Raw genomic sequence first — 17,625 nt, forward strand, 5'->3', positions numbered from 1 at the left:
TATTTTATAAATATTCAAACTTAGCATTTCTTGTCTAAAAGGACAAACAAAACCGTCAAAATTACGTACTATAACAAATATAATGGTTCCGTTTCTTCCTCTGCCATGGGCAAGGTAAGTCTTATAGGAGTTCATACGGAGCGTATAAATAAAAAATAAATAACAACATTAATTTATGATTATATTTACATACTGGACTATCTTGACATTCAAATAAACACGGAAAACTGGAATCACCAGTTTAAATATAGCGACTATCGTGTTCTCGGCTAAGTACTACCAGTCTATCTTATCTTCTCGAACTGTCTGATATAAAATGAGTGATCCTATTGTTGAAAGCAAGGTAAAAAAAAACATTTAATTAACACATAACACTTCACTTATTTACTGAACTTTCATGTTAGAAAAGATTTGTTAAATACAACCTGTTGTTATGTGTTATGTGATAAATAGTCCTAAAATTAAATTAATATATTGAAATGAAAGGTGTACCAACATGTTTTTTTTTCACAAGTATTACAATAAACATAACTATTGTATTCTATAGACTATCTATTGTTATCTGATGTTTTAATAGGACTTTCCAAACTATTCATTTAAATATATAACAAAAGTTCCAATTTGTTTTATTACTTTTTAAGCAGCCAGTATTATACTCATACTGGCGCAGCTCATGCTCCTGGCGAGTTCGCATAGCACTCAATCTTAAAGAAATACCATATGACATAAAGGCTGTCAGCCTGATTAAGGGAGGCGGAGAACAACACTGCAATGAGTATAGAGAAGTCAATCCTATGGAGCAAGTACCATCTTTATGCATTGGTCTGTAGTATAAATATTTTACTAAATTAATAAGTTTAATAATATTTTCCAATAAATAGATTATCTTTGAATTCAATTAAATCCTTATCAGAACCTATACTGTGAACTAAAATTTATGAAATCATTTTTAATTTTAAATGCAAGTGTAAATTGGAACATTCCAAAATTGGTCTAAAATTTTGGTAGAATCTTCATTATTATGCATAGTATTAAACAAGTTTCTAAAATGTTGACAAGCATGATATTATGTAAAGGATAAAAATAAAAATTTATGACTTCCTCTTATTAACTAACATTCATTTGATTTTATCAAATTTTATTATACGAACACAATATTATAATAACAATATAATTTTTTGCTTAGTATCATTAAGAAACTAAGGTGCAAGTGTAGTCATCACAAATTGATGTATTTCATACATTATATTGATTGTCACAGCTGAACCTTAACAAATTTAAGTAATTTGAAGTCATCTTGGCCTAAAAGATAAGACGTCCAGTGCATTTGTGTTGAGCAATGCACCGGTGTTTAAATCCCAGGTGGTTATAATTTTTTCTAATGAAATACGTACACAGCAAATGTTCACGATTGACTTGCACGGTAAAGGAATAATATCGTGTAATAAAAATCAAACCCACAAAATTATAATTTGCTTAATTACTGGTGGTAGGACCTCTTGTGAGCCCGCACAGGTAGGTACCACCATTCTGCCTATTTCTGCCGTGAAGCAATTATGCGTTTCGGTTTGATGGGTGGGGCAGCAGTTGTAACTATACTTGAGACCTTAGAACTTATATCTTAATGTGGGTGGTGCATTTACGTTGTAGATGTGCTTCAGTAACCACTTAACACCAGGTGGGCTGAAAGCTCTTTTACCCAACTACGCAATAAAAATAATAAAAAATATTAATTTTAAAATATTAAACATTTTAAGTAAACCAAAACAATCAATACATATTATAAAATTTTAGTGTCATTTTGCTTTGTGTTATGATTGACAGATGGGCACACTCTAATTGAATCATTAAACATCATGCATTATTTAGAGGAGACAAGACCACAGAGACCTCTTATGCCGCAAGATTGCTTTAAGAGGGCAAAAGTTCGTGAAATTTGTGAAGTAAGTACATATTTAAACTGGTGGTAGGAGCTCTTGTGAGTCCGCACGGGTAGGTACCACCACCCTGCCTATTTCTGCCATGAAGCAGTAATGCGTTTCGGTTTGAAGGGTGGAGCAGCCGTTGTAACTATTCTTGAGACCTTAGAACTTATATCTTAAGGTAGGTGGCGCATTTACGTTGTAGATGTCTATGGACTCCAGTAACCACTTAACACCAGGTGGCTGTGAGCTTGTCCACCCATCTAAGCAATAAAAAAAAAATCTTTTATTTTCATAATATAAATGTCTCAGGTTAGCTAAATAATTCATAAATTATTCAATTCTTGGTTATACCATACATTTTTACTTATAGTAAATAATGAATAAGTTTAACAAAAAGACTATATTGTCTTCATTAATTGTCTAAATTTTATGCCCTGGTTAAGTAAAAGATGTTTACCAGGACCAAACAGAACTCAAAACACTAGCACACTCTGAGTTATATGAAAACTAAACACTTGTTTTGTTACAATACTAAAAATATTTCAAATATGATTATTTATACAACTGTATAACTTTTTAAATAATGGAATTACTAGTTATATATTGTTTAAAATATAAAAAAAAAGTTATCTTATTACAGATGATAGCCTCAGGAATACAGCCATTGCAGAATCTGATTGTGCTAATTTATGTTGGTGAGGAGAAAAAGAAGGAATGGTCCCAACACTGGATCACAAGGGGCTTCAGAGCTATAGAAAAGTTGCTATCGACCACTGCCGGAAAATATTGTGTTGGTGATGAGATTACCCTTGCCGATTGCTGCTTAGTTCCACAAGTGTTCAATGCTAGAAGGTGAGGTTTTTTTTCTTTTTTTTTAAACAGAAAATGTCAGGCAGTATTCCTAGCTCGCCATTTGTCATCCTAATTAAATTTTTCCACATTAAATGAAGAGATAATCACACCGTCCAGCATATTGCATATTTCAAGCAAGAATCATCTTATTTCTAGTTTCTGGTTTAATCTTGTTTCTGGTTTAGATTATTTAGCTCGCATTTGTCAATCGGTTCCAAGGGCTGCTATTAATTATAGTAATTTAACTCACAGCACAAATGTTACGACATTTTCTAGAATATGACCAGACCAGACCAATAAAATCCACTAGTGATACCAGAGGTTCCAATCCATGAAGTGTTGTCTGAAGCATTTTTAATGCGAGAATATCCAATGAATCAAAATGTATTAGTGATTTTACTGGCATAGATACATACAGCTCACAGCGCCTGGTAATTGGAGCTCATAAACTATCTATCTATCTCTTAGGTTTATGGCGTTTCCTTAATCACAGTCGCTTCGAATACTTTACGCTTTTGATGGTCACGAACAGCGTATTATCGACATTTGAATACTACTGCCCTCGAAATTTGAGCTCATAAACATCGTAGCTTCAATGCCGCCACTTGTCAAACGTGACATCAAAATTTTATTATCATAGGAAATCATTCCCTTCCATGACGCTTGTAGGATAGATCAGTAATGATGACCGAGGCAAGCTCACAAATACTGATCCCTTCCCGAAATTACGTACATTTGAAAATTCGAGTTTTTGGGTTGAGAATTTCGAGTCATTAGCGCGTAAAGTAAAATCTGATGAGCAACGTTCGGAGAGCTATGCAGAATCTATTCAGTCAAAATACCGCAGTGTCTTAAGACAAAAAAATACAAAACCAGTGCGTGATGACCTATGGCATTGAAACGTTTACGCTCACAATAGGCCTCATCCAAATGCTCAAGTCACTGTAAGAAAATTAAAGATAGATATGGCTGTTGTTTCCCAGCGAGATCCACACGTCATTACGGATCCTCCTGATCCATTCACGATGTTTTTAGGTACCACAAGCACCGGTCACCGTCCTCGTCGAATCCGTCGCTTCCGACGAAAGGCTCCACGAGCGAATTAACCCATAGAGACAGCCCACTGAGTTTCTCGCCGGATCTTCTCAGTGGGTCGCGTTTCCAATCCGGTGGTAGATTCTGCGAAGCACCGCTCTTGCTAGGGTCAATGTTAACATCACTCCAGTTTGAGCCCCGTGAGCTCACCTACTAGTTAAGGTTACGCTGAAATAGCCTCTCAAGGCTATCAGCTTAGGTAGAAAAAAAAAGCGAGATCGAAAAAGTAGAAAAATAGACTGAAGAATTACGAGGTTGCAGTGGGCAGGGCACAATGCTGGTACAACAAATGGCCCCCGCGGTCAAAAAGTTCTCTAATGCAGACTATGCCATATCTGACGGCATAGCGCGAGTAAGCCTTTCGAAAGGTGGACCGACGTACTATCGAAGGTCGTGAGAATCCGTTGGACGTAGGCAGCTTAAGAACGATCGTTATCGCAAAATTTGGAGCAGGTCTATGTTCAGTAGTGGACTTCCATAGGTTGATAAAAATTATATAGCACTAGCTTTTGCCCGCGACTTCGTCCGCGTGGAATAGTTCACAAATAATGTTTTATTTTAGAAAAACTTTGGTTAGCATAAAAAACGTTATAGTGAGCCAACCTTAACATATAGACATGCTGTCGCGGTCTTTTTTAGATCACTTAAAGGGGAACAATTCTGTCATACATTATTTTAGCGAAACTTTAACGAAGCGGAAGCTCTCAAAAGGTAAAAATAACCCCGATTTTGAAACATTCTTTATTGGTGCTCCGCTTGCATGACCAATTAGCGTGATGTTATATAGCCTATAGCCTTCCTCGGTAAATGGGCTATCTAACACTGAAAGAATTTTTCAAATCGGACCAGTAGTTCCTGAAATTAGCGCGTTTAACAAACAAACTCTTCAGCTTTATAATATAGGTATAGATTTTAAAAACACACAAAAAATAAATACTTTCTTATTCTATTACAGATTTCATGTTGATCTACGTCCGTTCCCAATCATCCTCCGCATAGACCGTGAACTGGAGAATCATCCCGCATTCCGTGCGGCTCATCCATCTTCTCAGCCAGATTGTCCCCCAGAAGTTGCTAAATGAACTTTGCCCATAACATACCTAATGTTTTTGCCAAATTTAATATTTCATTTTTGATCAGGAACTGCCTGATTTACATAAATTTAATTAACCCTTGTTTTTCTCTAAACCTATATTGAATACACTTAGGCTTAGTTTAGCAGCTTCACTTTACATTAATCAACAGTATGAACTTTATTAAAAATATACACATTCGAATTTCTTCTTTTCATTATGAAGAAAATGGAAAACATGCTAGTCTAAAATTTAAAATTTTTATATTAATATTTACATTTAATACATACATTTGAAATCGACTTCTTAAGTGTTAAATTGAATTTTTACGCTTATTACATTCCAATCTAATGAACTTCGCTTTTAGAAGTCCTAGGTTTAAGCGAAATTTTTTGTTTCATATTATGTTATGTTCTTTATAAAATAATAAAAACTTTTATTTTTAAGTTTTGAACAATAGTTGTTTTATTTTCCATAACACTAGAAAAAAATCCGAGAGCATAAAATCCTGGAATATTAACAATTCGAGGAAGAACACAAATAATATAGGAAAAATAAGTATAGAAGCCTAGAATCGAAGTAAAAATGCGTGGTTTTAAATATATTAATATGGAATGTTATAATTGTCCCATATAATAAACTATTTACACAACATAATTTTCATATTTTCGTCGTTTATTTTTGCTATAAGTTAATTAGGAGGCTGAAAACTGAAAATGCCTTAATCGCTCAGTGTTATTGCTATTGTGACATGAAAATATAACATACAAGACAAAGACTTATCATACAAGAACAAGTTTTCGCAAACGACTTCGACTTTAAAATAATTACATCGTGTAACAAAATAAAACCTACCAAATATATAAATTTGCATTATTACTAGGGCCCTCTTAGAGGCCATAGGACATAGTTTATAAACCCACGTAGGTAGATAGATATAACCGTCCTAACTATTTCTGCCATGTCCCAATAATGGAATTCGGCATAATGGGTAACACAGCCGTTAAACATAAAACACAATCAAGGCTAACCTCGTGTCTCAAGGCGGGTGGCGGCATTTATATCATGAAGTCTATGGTCACTGTCTATACATTTAAAATTACATTGAATAATTCAAAAAAATCATTTGAAGATAATGGTGAAGAGAGTGGTTTTCTTTTAAAATTACCGGTCAATGAACAGAATCCAAATGCACATATTAATATGTGTCTGACGTAATTTGAGGTCAAATGTAAGAAGTGTTTATATTATTTAAAATACATATAAATCAACAATATTTGAGAAAAGTAGTGATAATCGCTTAAATTTCATTGTGTTCTCTAATAATAATTATTTTATTATTCTAACTGCAATAACTGCTTAATGTACAAAAATGGTAACTAGGTTTGTCAATGAACAACAGTTAATATATTCAGAGAGTAATAGCATGAGAAACCGTTTTGAAATGATTTTCCGGTTTAGGCAGTACATACTTCAATATTGAATTAAAATTTGGCTTCAAAGAGTGAACGCGGCTTAATGGATGCATTCATTGCTTGACGTGAGAAGTACGCAATGTTGCTATTTAAAGAAAAATCCATTTGTTCTAGATAAAATAAGAATAAAAATACTTGAAAACTTGGCCTGCTCAATTTAGCTTTTTATTTTGAAAATACAGAATGAGATGGTTCGACTTAATTACCAAGAGTTCAATAATTGAGATTAAATAACTGTTGAATCAACTGTTAATTTGAATTTTAATCCACAATTACAAAGTAATTTTATTTATTTATTGTTTGTTCACTGATAGCATATTTGTGTTCTAAAATATTAAATAAAAAAAGCCATTAGTTTTATTGAATTCTTAAATATAAAAACAGGTAACACCCACATTGAACTGTCAAGCTTATCGAACGTTTTCGTTGGACCGTTTCGTATCGGCAGCAGCAGTCGGATGTGTTATGAAATTTACGAGTATTGTTGTTCTTTGCATCGGCATTACACTATTCAAATAAGAATGAATTTGATGCTATTTTTTGTTAATATATAAGTATGTCCATTCTGACCTGCGGTTGTGTTGTGCTGTGAAAACGTGTGCAGTGCTATTACAATGACCGAGAAAAATAAATCAGAGAAGATGACTAACGCATCGAAACCTGTTCCCATGAAACTTTTTGCAGCCTGGGAAGTAGACAGAACCCCTTCCAATTGCATTCCAAGGTAAAGATAAATTTAAAAACTTAGTTCCTGAATAGTTTTATGTCACTTTTTCTGTATAAATTCGAAGTGTCGGCTAAAAATAATAATGTTTTGCATGCAAATGTAATGTTTATATTTTGCCTTGGGTATTAGTAGACGCCGTATGCCGGCTTATCGGACATTGGTCGGAAACTGAAGCACAATAAATATATATTTACCGAAAAAAATAAAGGCTTAACAAAACGGTTTTATTAAAAATATACTCCATAACAATAAAGTAGGAAGAAAAAATATTGCTACCGAGCTGTGATTTACATTATTGTAAATATTATTAGTATTCTGTATTAAGCACATTTGAAAATCTTGCCTAATATGGCTATTATTTATTTAAATAGTGATGAGTAGTTGAATCTGTTGAAGCTAGCTTTTAGATTACATTTAATTCAGTAGCAAAATAGTGATAAATTACTACATTTCATAGATAAAATTGAACTATAAGGTCAGTGTGAGATTGCAATAAAATTAGAATATGAAATAATTTAAGGCATTAGTTTACATTATAAAATTAGGTATTAAATATATTTTAATAAAAATTAATAAAATCATCAGTGCTGCTTGTCACCAGAAGTACATAATTTGAAAATATAAATTCATACTGTGACAAGTAGTAATTAAAATTTGAAAACCAATTGGATCCCCAAACTCCAATAATATTTTTTTTTGTAATTCTATTAAATACACTAAACAGTCCAATAAGTAAAAGTAAAATAAACTGTCCAGTTCATCAAACAAAATCCAATTTTATTTTCACCTTATTTTGTTATTATCTACAGGTATTTTATTATTTGCCAGTCAGCCTATCTGAGTAAACTACAGAATGTTATTCACATACTGCTTAAAAATTTTGATAAATTTTTTATTAATTTATTTAAATTTAGTTTTTTCAAGATCTCTTATACCCCTGTTAGCACTATAATCTTTTATGTATTTTTCCTGCTCTGATTTGATGTTTGTTCGAAGCAATCTTATTTTGTAATTACACTTATCTTAGTTTTTAGTTTACTAATTGTTATTAACAAATTATTTGGATATCACTAAATGTCATTGTTCACTATATTTACAATTAAGTTATGATAAAATTACATCCATTTCTGCTTACTTGTAATTAGGCTTACGATTATATTTCTCTTAGCACTTATACCATGTACAAGCTAATAAAAAAATTATAGTACAGAGTTATCACAGTGTTCTGAAAATATTCTTTTGTGTAACAAAATAATTAACTCTGACAGCCTTAATGGATATTAGATCAACATTTTAAAATAGAATATATTTATTGGCTGTTGTTGACTTTTGTAATATAGAATGATTCAGAACAGCATGTGGGTGTTCTGCTTTCGGGATGTTGATTCATAATTGCCATGTATTGATAATGTTTTGCCTCGAGTTTACCTCTGTGATTTATGTTATGCATAATACAAAATATTTTTACATAGTGGATAAATTATGGATTTGCTCACACAATAGTTTCCAACAGATTACAATTTTACTTGAGATAACTTTTATAATTGAGACAGGAGTATCAAATAATAAAAAAATGCATTGGTATCTAGTTATAATTGTTATAGTATAATCCGGCAAAAAAATATTACTGGTGGTAGGACCTTTTGAGTCCGCACGGGTAAGCACCACCACCCCGCCTATTTCTGCTGTGAAGCAGTAATGCGTTTCAGTTTGAAGGGTGGGGTAGCCGTTGTATACTGAATGAGACCTTAGTATTTATATCTCAAGATGGGTGGCGCATTTACGTTGTAGATGTCTATGGGCTCCAGTAACCACTTAACACCAGGTGGGCTGTGAGCTTGTCCACCCATATAAGATATAAATAAAAAAATATTAAATCACGGAAAAAACATTTGCAAGATAAGGTTGCATTTAATCTTTGTGCTGAAAAACCATATTCAGGTTAAATCACCTGCTCCCCCTGAGAATGAGATATTTGAAGTATTCAGTGTAAACTATTGGTATAAATATAAAAAAATAATTCACATGCACATAACCGCAGTATATATGAGTTACTTACTTACTTGAGAGGTACCGGTCACCATCCTCGCCGAACCAGTCGCTTGCGACGAAGGGCTCTGTTAGGGCGCCGGATCTTCTCAGTGGGTGGCGTTCGCGTGGTAGACTCTGCGAAACACTGCTCTTGCTAGGGCCAGTGCTAGCAACACCTCCGGTTTGAGCCCCGAGAGCTCACTTACACATTAGGGTAATGCTGATATTATAGCAATCTCTCAGATCTCTCAAGGCTATCAATCAGCATAGGTAGGAAAAAAAAGGAATTGAGAGGTAAATATAAGTTTGCGGTAATCAAAAATTTTGCTGCTATGTGAAGTTTATAAAACATTGAAACATTAACCCACCATTGTGCTTAGTGCGAGTTTTTTACTTTTCAATCGCGTAAAAGTTCACTCAAATTTGTATACAGTTGGTACTGCGCCCCTACGTTTGCCACAAGTAGAAACAAAGATTTTCAAAATGTCGAAAATAATAAACACGAGATTAAATCGTAAAAGTAGTTTTAATTATTTATCTAAAACTCGCCGAACCCGAAGAAAATACTGAGACATGTAGTTTGTTCTTTGTTTATTTCGGCTTCTCTAAAATATTTTCTAGTCTATTCTTTTGTTACCACAAAGACTGCCTTTAATATACTTTGAAACGTAAATTGACGGCATTAAACTCGATTTGTAACCACCCTGGCCAGTATTTCACACGCCTCGACTAAAAGCATTCATTTAATATTCAAAAGTTCCTAAATTTATCATGCCCTACGAAATTTTGTTTGTATTCGAACTGAGAAAATATTTTTTTGTACCTTCTTTTTACCCTCATTTTTATAGATGAAAATTTCAACGTTCGGTTTTTTTTAATAAAGATTTGATTTCATTTTATTTTTAGTATTTTTGGAGGACGAGCTTTTGTTTGTCCTCTTTGAGATGGTGACAGTCATTGAATTTTGAATAACTTGTTTCCTAGTCTTCAAAGTTGGAGCATATGATGCTGCCGTCGCAATGTGGTGGTCGTTGTTGGACTGCTCTGAAAGCTTATAACAGCTTATCTTCATCAATAATATTCCATTCTCTAAAAACTTACTTAATAGAGCTTTTGGTGGAGTATTAACTCGAAATTTATAACAATAAAATACCTAAGTACTAACAAAAGTACAACTACCTTTCTTCTTGCTTAAGACAATCTTAGCCAAATAGACTGTCAAAATCATAAAAGCATTATTACATTTTTTACGTAATTTCCAGTGAACTGAATTTTTAAATACATAATTTCCAAAAAATATCAATTTTAAAAGTAATCCTAAATTACATTTTCCATGGATCAACTTAGCATTTAATAACATTACCATAATAAAACAAGCGAACCGAGAGTATTCGCATATATAGGTCGAATGTCGGCGTTGTATGACTCAGAACGATACCGAACACAAATTATGCAAATGCGAGTAAACTTGCCACACCAAACTACGAACCATGCTAACTACCACGTGTAGGTCATAATCTGCTGCATCGAAATAATTGTAAATTAAGTAGATTGCTTGTAAACTCTGCCACTCTATGTCTTATCACTTTAAACTGAGAAGATAAGTTTTTTAATGACTTGCAATCGGCAGTCGTGCCCGCGGTCCACAATAGAGAGCGTCTTTAGACAAGAATGCGGTAGTAGAAGATGCGTGGCGATATTGAGACTTGAGAGCAACCCGGCTTAGCCTATATTGAAAACCTTAACTCAATACTGCTTGGCGACCGAAATACCACCAAAACATTAAAGAATTACGTGTAGATTGCCCGTTAGAGATCGATCTATGCGATAGAGCTGCTCATTATTTAATGTATGGTACTCTATGCATCTCGTCGTGTTGTTAACTTTCATGACGAACGAATTCTTAAGATTTGTTGCGATAACAAACAAACATACAATTTACTATATAGTGGGTCTTAAACGTGCGATGCTATTTTTCCTGCCATTGTTTTTGAATTACGATTAATACGTGAGTTAGCTTGGATTCATTTGATACCTTATTTGTCAGATAAAAGTTATTCATAAAAAATATATAATTAAACCGAAAACAGAACTGTAATTATTGAAATGTTATTTTTTTTACTTTAATTTTTATAATTATATTTGTAACTATTTATTCTATTTGTCTGATAATTCAAAAATCAATTATTCATCGAAGCGGTCGCTCCACCCGTGATATCAACATCTTGCCTATTTAAACTGCGAATAAATTACGCTGTGCAGTTTGACGTGTCGGATAGCTGATACTACGACTTCACATTTCAAGCTGGGCACAGCCATTTGTACCATTGGATTGGCTGCCTGTCGTTAAGGTCAATAAATTAATAAATTATAATAAGAATACACAAGAAAAGAATATTCAAGAAAAGCACATACATGCAAAACTATCTGCGAAAAGAACTGGATCACGAAAAAACTCAAGAGGCATACCTAATGCTAACGAAATAAGACAAAAATACTATGTGTAACGTGAATGCCTTAAAAGAGTAAGCACAAGGCCAGTTGTGTTTCCGTAAATTGAAATGATGCGAGACAATACGTGCGTCTCGGATTGTCGTCATTGTTAACTGTTATTATTATTTATCTTTCGAATCCTCAGACGACTTCACTGCTCACCTGGTATTATTGTGGTTGCCGATCTCCACAGATGTCAATTCCAATCAAGAAACATGGCCTCTAAGTCTGAATTGTATTGCATATCAACTATGCAACCCATCATACTGATAATGGGGACTGTTTCGCGATAGAAATGAGTACGAAGGCTGTACAAACCTTACGCTGTTTCACAATACGTTGCTGTTATTGTATTCCCAAAACAAAAAAGTAAAATGGGAATACTCGTAAGATTCTTCATAAATCCTAAATGGATTCTAATTAAATTTTAAACCTATAAATCAAAATGTTATTGTATGCTCAAAACAAAAAAATAAAATGGGAATACTCGTAAGATTCTTCATAAATCCTAAATGGATTCTAATTAAATTTTAAACCTACAAATCAAAATACAAAGATTACGTCCATAAAAGTATACCCACTAATGTTCAATGTTCGGATGAATCGGGAGAAAAATAATACGTAATTAAAATGCGACATTAAGCAGAACTAATGGCTTGAGCCAATAAACAGCGCAACTACAAAAGTTAACGCAACTCGCTTCGTAGACAAGGTCATCATCACTCGTGGTAAGCACGTTGCTTTTTGTAATAACTGGGCCATATTAGACTATACAGCCGTTAGCACCAAAAAGAGGATCGATATTCGTGATCAAATGCACTAAAAGCTTAATTCCGTTATAATGTCTGCCAGCGATATGACTCGGGAAAGATTAACAATTTCGACCTCCTTTTTGTGCTCAGACAATAGTTTAATCTAGTAAAAAACAAAATGAGGATGTTGCGTCTCCCACGAGTTTGAAGTGCTTACCGAGGACCCTATAAATCTGTGGTCGTCAAACTGCGGCCCGTGGATGATATTCCTGCGGCCCGCGGCAGAGCAAACAATTTTAGTAGAAATAAAAAATACTGATATAATATATTTACTATCTTTTTCATTACAGATATGTTTTCACGCCTATTCCTAATATAATTGATTTATCTATGGGACAATCGCCTCTTGACACTTGATATTAAATATGTCAATTGACTGGCAGTCAATTAAACAGTTCAAAAATGTGTGGCCCGCAGTGATACCTCACATTGTCCTATGTGGCCCTTGACCAGAAAAGTGTGACGACCACTACTATAAATCATAAAGAGAATGCCACCGCCGCCCATAACTTACCATAAAACATGTGTTCGAAATCTCATGTGTATAAAGAATTGCCAGATTAGACTTTCGCAGAGAATACTAGTGTATACGTAAACAGATTCATAGGCTCACACAATTTAAAATAGGATCGTTTACGCGAATTGAAAAAATGAAATGTACAATAATAATCTATCGTCAAGATGTTCTGAATGCCAAATATTTGTTGATGAAAAATATGATTATTACCCTAGAGATTAACGTTTAAACTTGAATACGTTGGAACGTCCAATAATAACTGAATATAACCTAGCGACGGGTCCAGAAAGATTTGACAGCGTATCGGTCAACAGTTGCTCTAAATTCTTCGTTCGTTCGTCATCCGTCGTCTTCTATGGCGATAAGTAGACGTACTGTTGTAATCAGTATACATATTTTCGTATTTTAGGAAAACGAAATAATCGAAAAAGGAAATACTAGGATTGATTAATTTGGAGTTACTAGAGGTACAGTAATGATTGTTCGTGTAAGGATATTTTTTTAATTTTTTATTGCTTAGATTGATAGACGAGCTCACAGCCCACCTGGTGTTAAGTGGTTACTGGAGCCCATAGACATCTACAACGTAAATGCGCCACCCACCTTGAGGTATAAGTTCTAAGATCTCAGTATAGTTACAACGGCTGCCCTACCCTTCAGACCGAAACGCATTACTGCTTCACGGCAGAAATAGGCAGGGCGGTGGTACCTACCCGTGCGGACTCCCAAGAGGTCCTACCACCAGTGTTTACACAAATTATAATTTTGCGGGTTTGAATTTTATTACACGATGTTATTCCTTCACCGTGGAAGTCAATCGTGAACATTTGTTGAGTACGTATTTCAATAGAAAAATTGGTATAATAACCGGCAAACTTCTTGAGCATTTGTTGACGTAGTGGGGGTAAGTTTGCGCATGGTACACTCACGTGCAAAAACATTACTTACTCTGCGTCATAATGCTATTAAATTATTAAAATCAACATATGTATTTATTTATATATTTATTAGAACATCAACAAAACATATAGGTTAATAATTGTAATAATTTAATCTTGGGGTAAAATAGATATTCCTTCTATTAAGTCAAAACTAGAGCTGTTGCCAGGTCTTGGTTCAGTTGAAGCGAAGCTGGTATTTGTAATTTTTTTTTCGTTATCATTATCTTGACCATCATCATCATCACTGTTTTCATCACCCGAGTCGCTATCATCGTGATGAGTCGACATAGGGCTCATCGGCGTAGTTTACAACTCGGTCGATTCGGTTTTCTTTTTTGTCTGTAATTAATTATTTTTTGAAGATATTCGATTCGTAGTAATCGAATGTTACTTTTTTCATTTACCAGCTTCCGATTATTTTCTGTTCTTTTCTTCCATCTGAAGCCTAGCTCTTTCATAATTCGTCGTAAGCTTCATTCCGAGCCATTAAAATTTATATCTTCTTAAATTTTTCGAAGCCTTTCTACGGTACGGAGTTTCGCTGCTTGTTATGTAGTTATTATGATTACATCTTTTTATTACAGATTGAACGAAACTATCCATTCCGGTAACTTTCTTCTTCCCTGATCTTTTCTTACCCGGAGTCCGAAACACGGCGAGCAAGCCAGAGCCTTTAGCTTCGTTAATAATGCACCTAACAGTACTCACTGATGTTTTTGTTGCTTCCGAAGTCTGTTTTAATTTTTCCATATCATTCTTCCCCTGTTTTATAATGAAGCAATATACATCGTACACAATTTTTCTACCCTTTCTTTTAAGTACTACACCAGTTTGTCACGGCATAGTGTATGTTTTATAAAAAATCAACAAACACTCAACAAATAGCAATGGCAACAAAGTCCACAAACAATTATAACAAATAACTTAACGATTAATAACGATAGACTTTCCACTGTACGCAAGCGTACTTTTGGGAGCAAGCGGAATGAGGGCGCGGTGCGGGACGCAAGGCTCGACTGATCTACCAATAACGCGCTCGATACGATTTCCCCTGCCGTTGCGCCTCACCCTCACCACCAAAGTGATCTAAAATTCGGTTCTGCGCAGTCAAGGTCATTTGCTCAAGAAGTTTGCCGATTACTATACCCGCCTGCGGGATTCGAACACCGGTGCATCGCTGCATACGAATGCACCGGACGTCTTATCCTTTAGGCCACGACGACTTCTAATATGATTCAGTTTATCGATACGATATTTATTAATCTTCAATAAATCCAATAATTAAGCTAATAGATAAATGCTATATTCATTTCCCGGCTAATTCGTATTGGTGTCAAGGGAATCCGTTTTCAGTGATACGAGAGGCCGCGAAACGTCAATCATTCGCGTTGTAGTATCATTCGATACTATGAGAACAACTCTGTGATGTACTACTAAGTTGTTAGCACGCCGCTGACGTTCTCCAGATGCGTGGCAGATGTTCGATGTTACGGAGAACATTGTAAAACCTATCGCACCGCATTGTTTTGCTTTAGCATGTCATAAAATATTATCGTTTGATGCAAACGTTTCCAGAATTGTTTCTATGATTCGATGCTCTGAAAATATTATAAACTAGCTGACCCGGTAGACTTTGTAGTGCCTGAATCGATAAATAAAAGACCTAAACTTTTGTATAAAATAAACTTAAAACAAACAAAAGGAATCCGTCCGACGGGGGACACATCAAAGGAAAAACAAAATTGTTATTTTTATTTAATTCCGAGCATTTTCATATCGTTATTATCATTTTATATTTATCTACCCTTTAAACCTTCTCTGGACTTCCACAAATAGGTAATTCAAGACCAAAATTTGCCAAATCGGTCCAGCCGTTCTCGAGTTTTAGCGAGACTAACGAACAGCAATTCATTTTTATATAGATAGATAGATAGATATCTGTTCAAATTTCATTCATTTATCGCGCCTTATTTAGTAGGTATTACTGTGCTTCTTTTTTTGTTAGCGGTAGTAGATGACTTGTCGCGTACTTGCTAAATAATTCACCGTCGCTCGTGGACATTGGCAATATCAGGAGTCCAACCGTGCCTTTCGTGACCTTCGAACACTAAATTATCTGTAACAAGAAATATCGTTGCCGAAATTGCTTAAGCAAGAAAACTAGACATTATTCGATGAAATCAGACTTTCAAAAGTATTATTGAACCTGAAGTTTCACTAGAGATGTACAAAGTATTGGTCATCGAGTAGCTGAAAAGTATTAGTCACCCATGAATGTTATACAGTAAGGAAAACAAGTCTGGCTACATGGCATCGCAATGAAAGGAATATTTCTAAGAAAACGTTATATCATTCGCAATAAAAACACAAAACAAATGAATCAGAATGTTCGAGCAATAAAAATTCGTTCTCATTTTATCCCTTAAAAAATGTTATAGTATCAAATAGAACTCTAGTAGCAGTTTATAGTTACAATGATAATAAAAGGTAATTACCTACTTTACACGTAGATTTAGTTCATTGTATCGAAACAGCAATTTCACTGCGGCCTCATATTTCGGTACCGTTAACGGCTTTAGAACAACAAATGCGGACGGTCGAACCACGGTTTTGTTTAGATCCTGATTTAATGTTTCCTGAATTTAGAATAAAAGAAGAGGCCGTTCGGATTGTCGATAATTCTCACGGATCGTTTGGAGCCTCTGGGTCTTCGGAGGGACTTCGGTTCGCTCTGTATTTTGTACCGTATGTTCCATGGGGAGTGCTCTGAGGAATTGTTTGAGATAATACCACCATCTCGTTTTTACCATCGCACCGCCCGCCACCGGAGTAGAGTTCGTCCATACTACCTGGAGCCACTGCGTTCATCCACAGTGCGCTTCCAGAATTTTTTTTTTGCCACGTACCATCCGGCTTTGTAATGAACTCCCTTCCACAGTGTTTCCCGAGCGCTATGACATATCCTTCTTCAAACGAGGCTTGTGGAGAGTACTTAACGGTAGGCAGCGGCTAGGCTCTGCTCCTGGCATTGTTGAAGTCCATGGGCGACGGTAACCACTTACCATCAGGTGGGCCGTATGCTCGTCTGCCTACAAGGGCAATAAAAAAAAAAAGTTCGTAATAAAATCGATTACGATTCGTACATCCAGTAAATAATTGAAAGGGCCCGGGTTACAAATTTCTGATATAAGCATTTAAAAATGTTGTGGAAAGGAGATAATTTGCCTTTTTCTCGAAAATCGAGTTGAATAAATCGGCAATAAAAAAAAAACACGTTGGGAACTTATTTTCATCTAATAGAAGTCATCTTAAATATAGTCTCATCAAATAGAAGTGATCAGAAGTGTAAATAAGTTTAACGTTGTTACAAGCTCATGAAAAACCTTTTATTATTTGTACTAAGATAATTACTCACTATATCGCAATTGTTTACTAGTTTATATTCCATTTGAAGCGTCGTGTACGTGTAATGCATAGAGATCCTACCCAGATAAGACGAGCAGGTTCGCTATATCCCCAGGAAAATTCGCTGAAAGACCAACTCTAGGAAGGGTACTAGGAAAGTCTCCACGTTCTAAGATCAAGAATCATAGTTTTCATAAATCTTTCAAGAAGTTTTATAGATTTTGTTTATTTAGGTGTAAATCTTACCACACCACGACTCCAATCTGGATGCCAATCCCA

At 34.7% G+C, this 17,625-nt stretch overlaps 2 protein-coding genes across 8 annotated transcripts in view; both read left to right on the forward strand.

Annotated features, from left to right (window-relative positions):
- The first annotated feature begins 6 nt into the window (after window positions 1-6).
- GSTz1 (glutathione S-transferase zeta 1) lies at window positions 7-5,402 on the forward strand. Of its 4 annotated transcripts, none has more exons than XM_028184961.2 (5): window positions 7-343; window positions 642-822; window positions 1,825-1,943; window positions 2,566-2,777; window positions 4,828-5,402. In XM_028184961.2, the coding sequence occupies exons 1-5, from the start codon at window positions 317-319 to the stop codon at window positions 4,952-4,954; spliced, it is 666 nt and encodes a 221-aa protein (XP_028040762.2). In that variant the 5' UTR covers window positions 7-316; the 3' UTR covers window positions 4,955-5,402. The 4 variants fall into 4 exon arrangements, with proteins under 4 accessions (XP_028040762.2, XP_028040763.2, XP_028040765.1 ...); XM_028184962.2 differs by having other exon boundaries at window positions 645-822; XM_028184964.2 differs by having other exon boundaries at window positions 7-114.
- A 1,418-nt stretch (window positions 5,403-6,820) lies between these two features.
- The window catches only part of KrT95D (phosphofurin acidic cluster sorting protein KrT95D), a 112,280-nt gene continuing 101,475 nt past the window's right edge, over window positions 6,821-17,625 (forward strand). For 3 of the 4 annotated variants that reach the window (XM_089738498.1, XM_089738500.1, XM_089738499.1), the window contains exon 1: window positions 6,821-7,144. In XM_089738498.1, coding sequence (XP_089594624.1) covers window positions 7,035-7,144 — 110 coding nt within the window. In that variant the 5' untranslated portion in view covers window positions 6,821-7,034. The remainder of the gene's footprint in view (window positions 7,145-17,625) is intronic. The other variant, XM_089738501.1, reaches the window with a different exon arrangement.

The sequence above is a fragment of the Bombyx mandarina genome, chromosome 25 (assembly GCF_030267445.1).
Source record: "Bombyx mandarina strain Sakado chromosome 25, ASM3026744v2".
Lineage (NCBI taxonomy): Eukaryota > Metazoa > Arthropoda > Insecta > Lepidoptera > Bombycidae > Bombyx > Bombyx mandarina.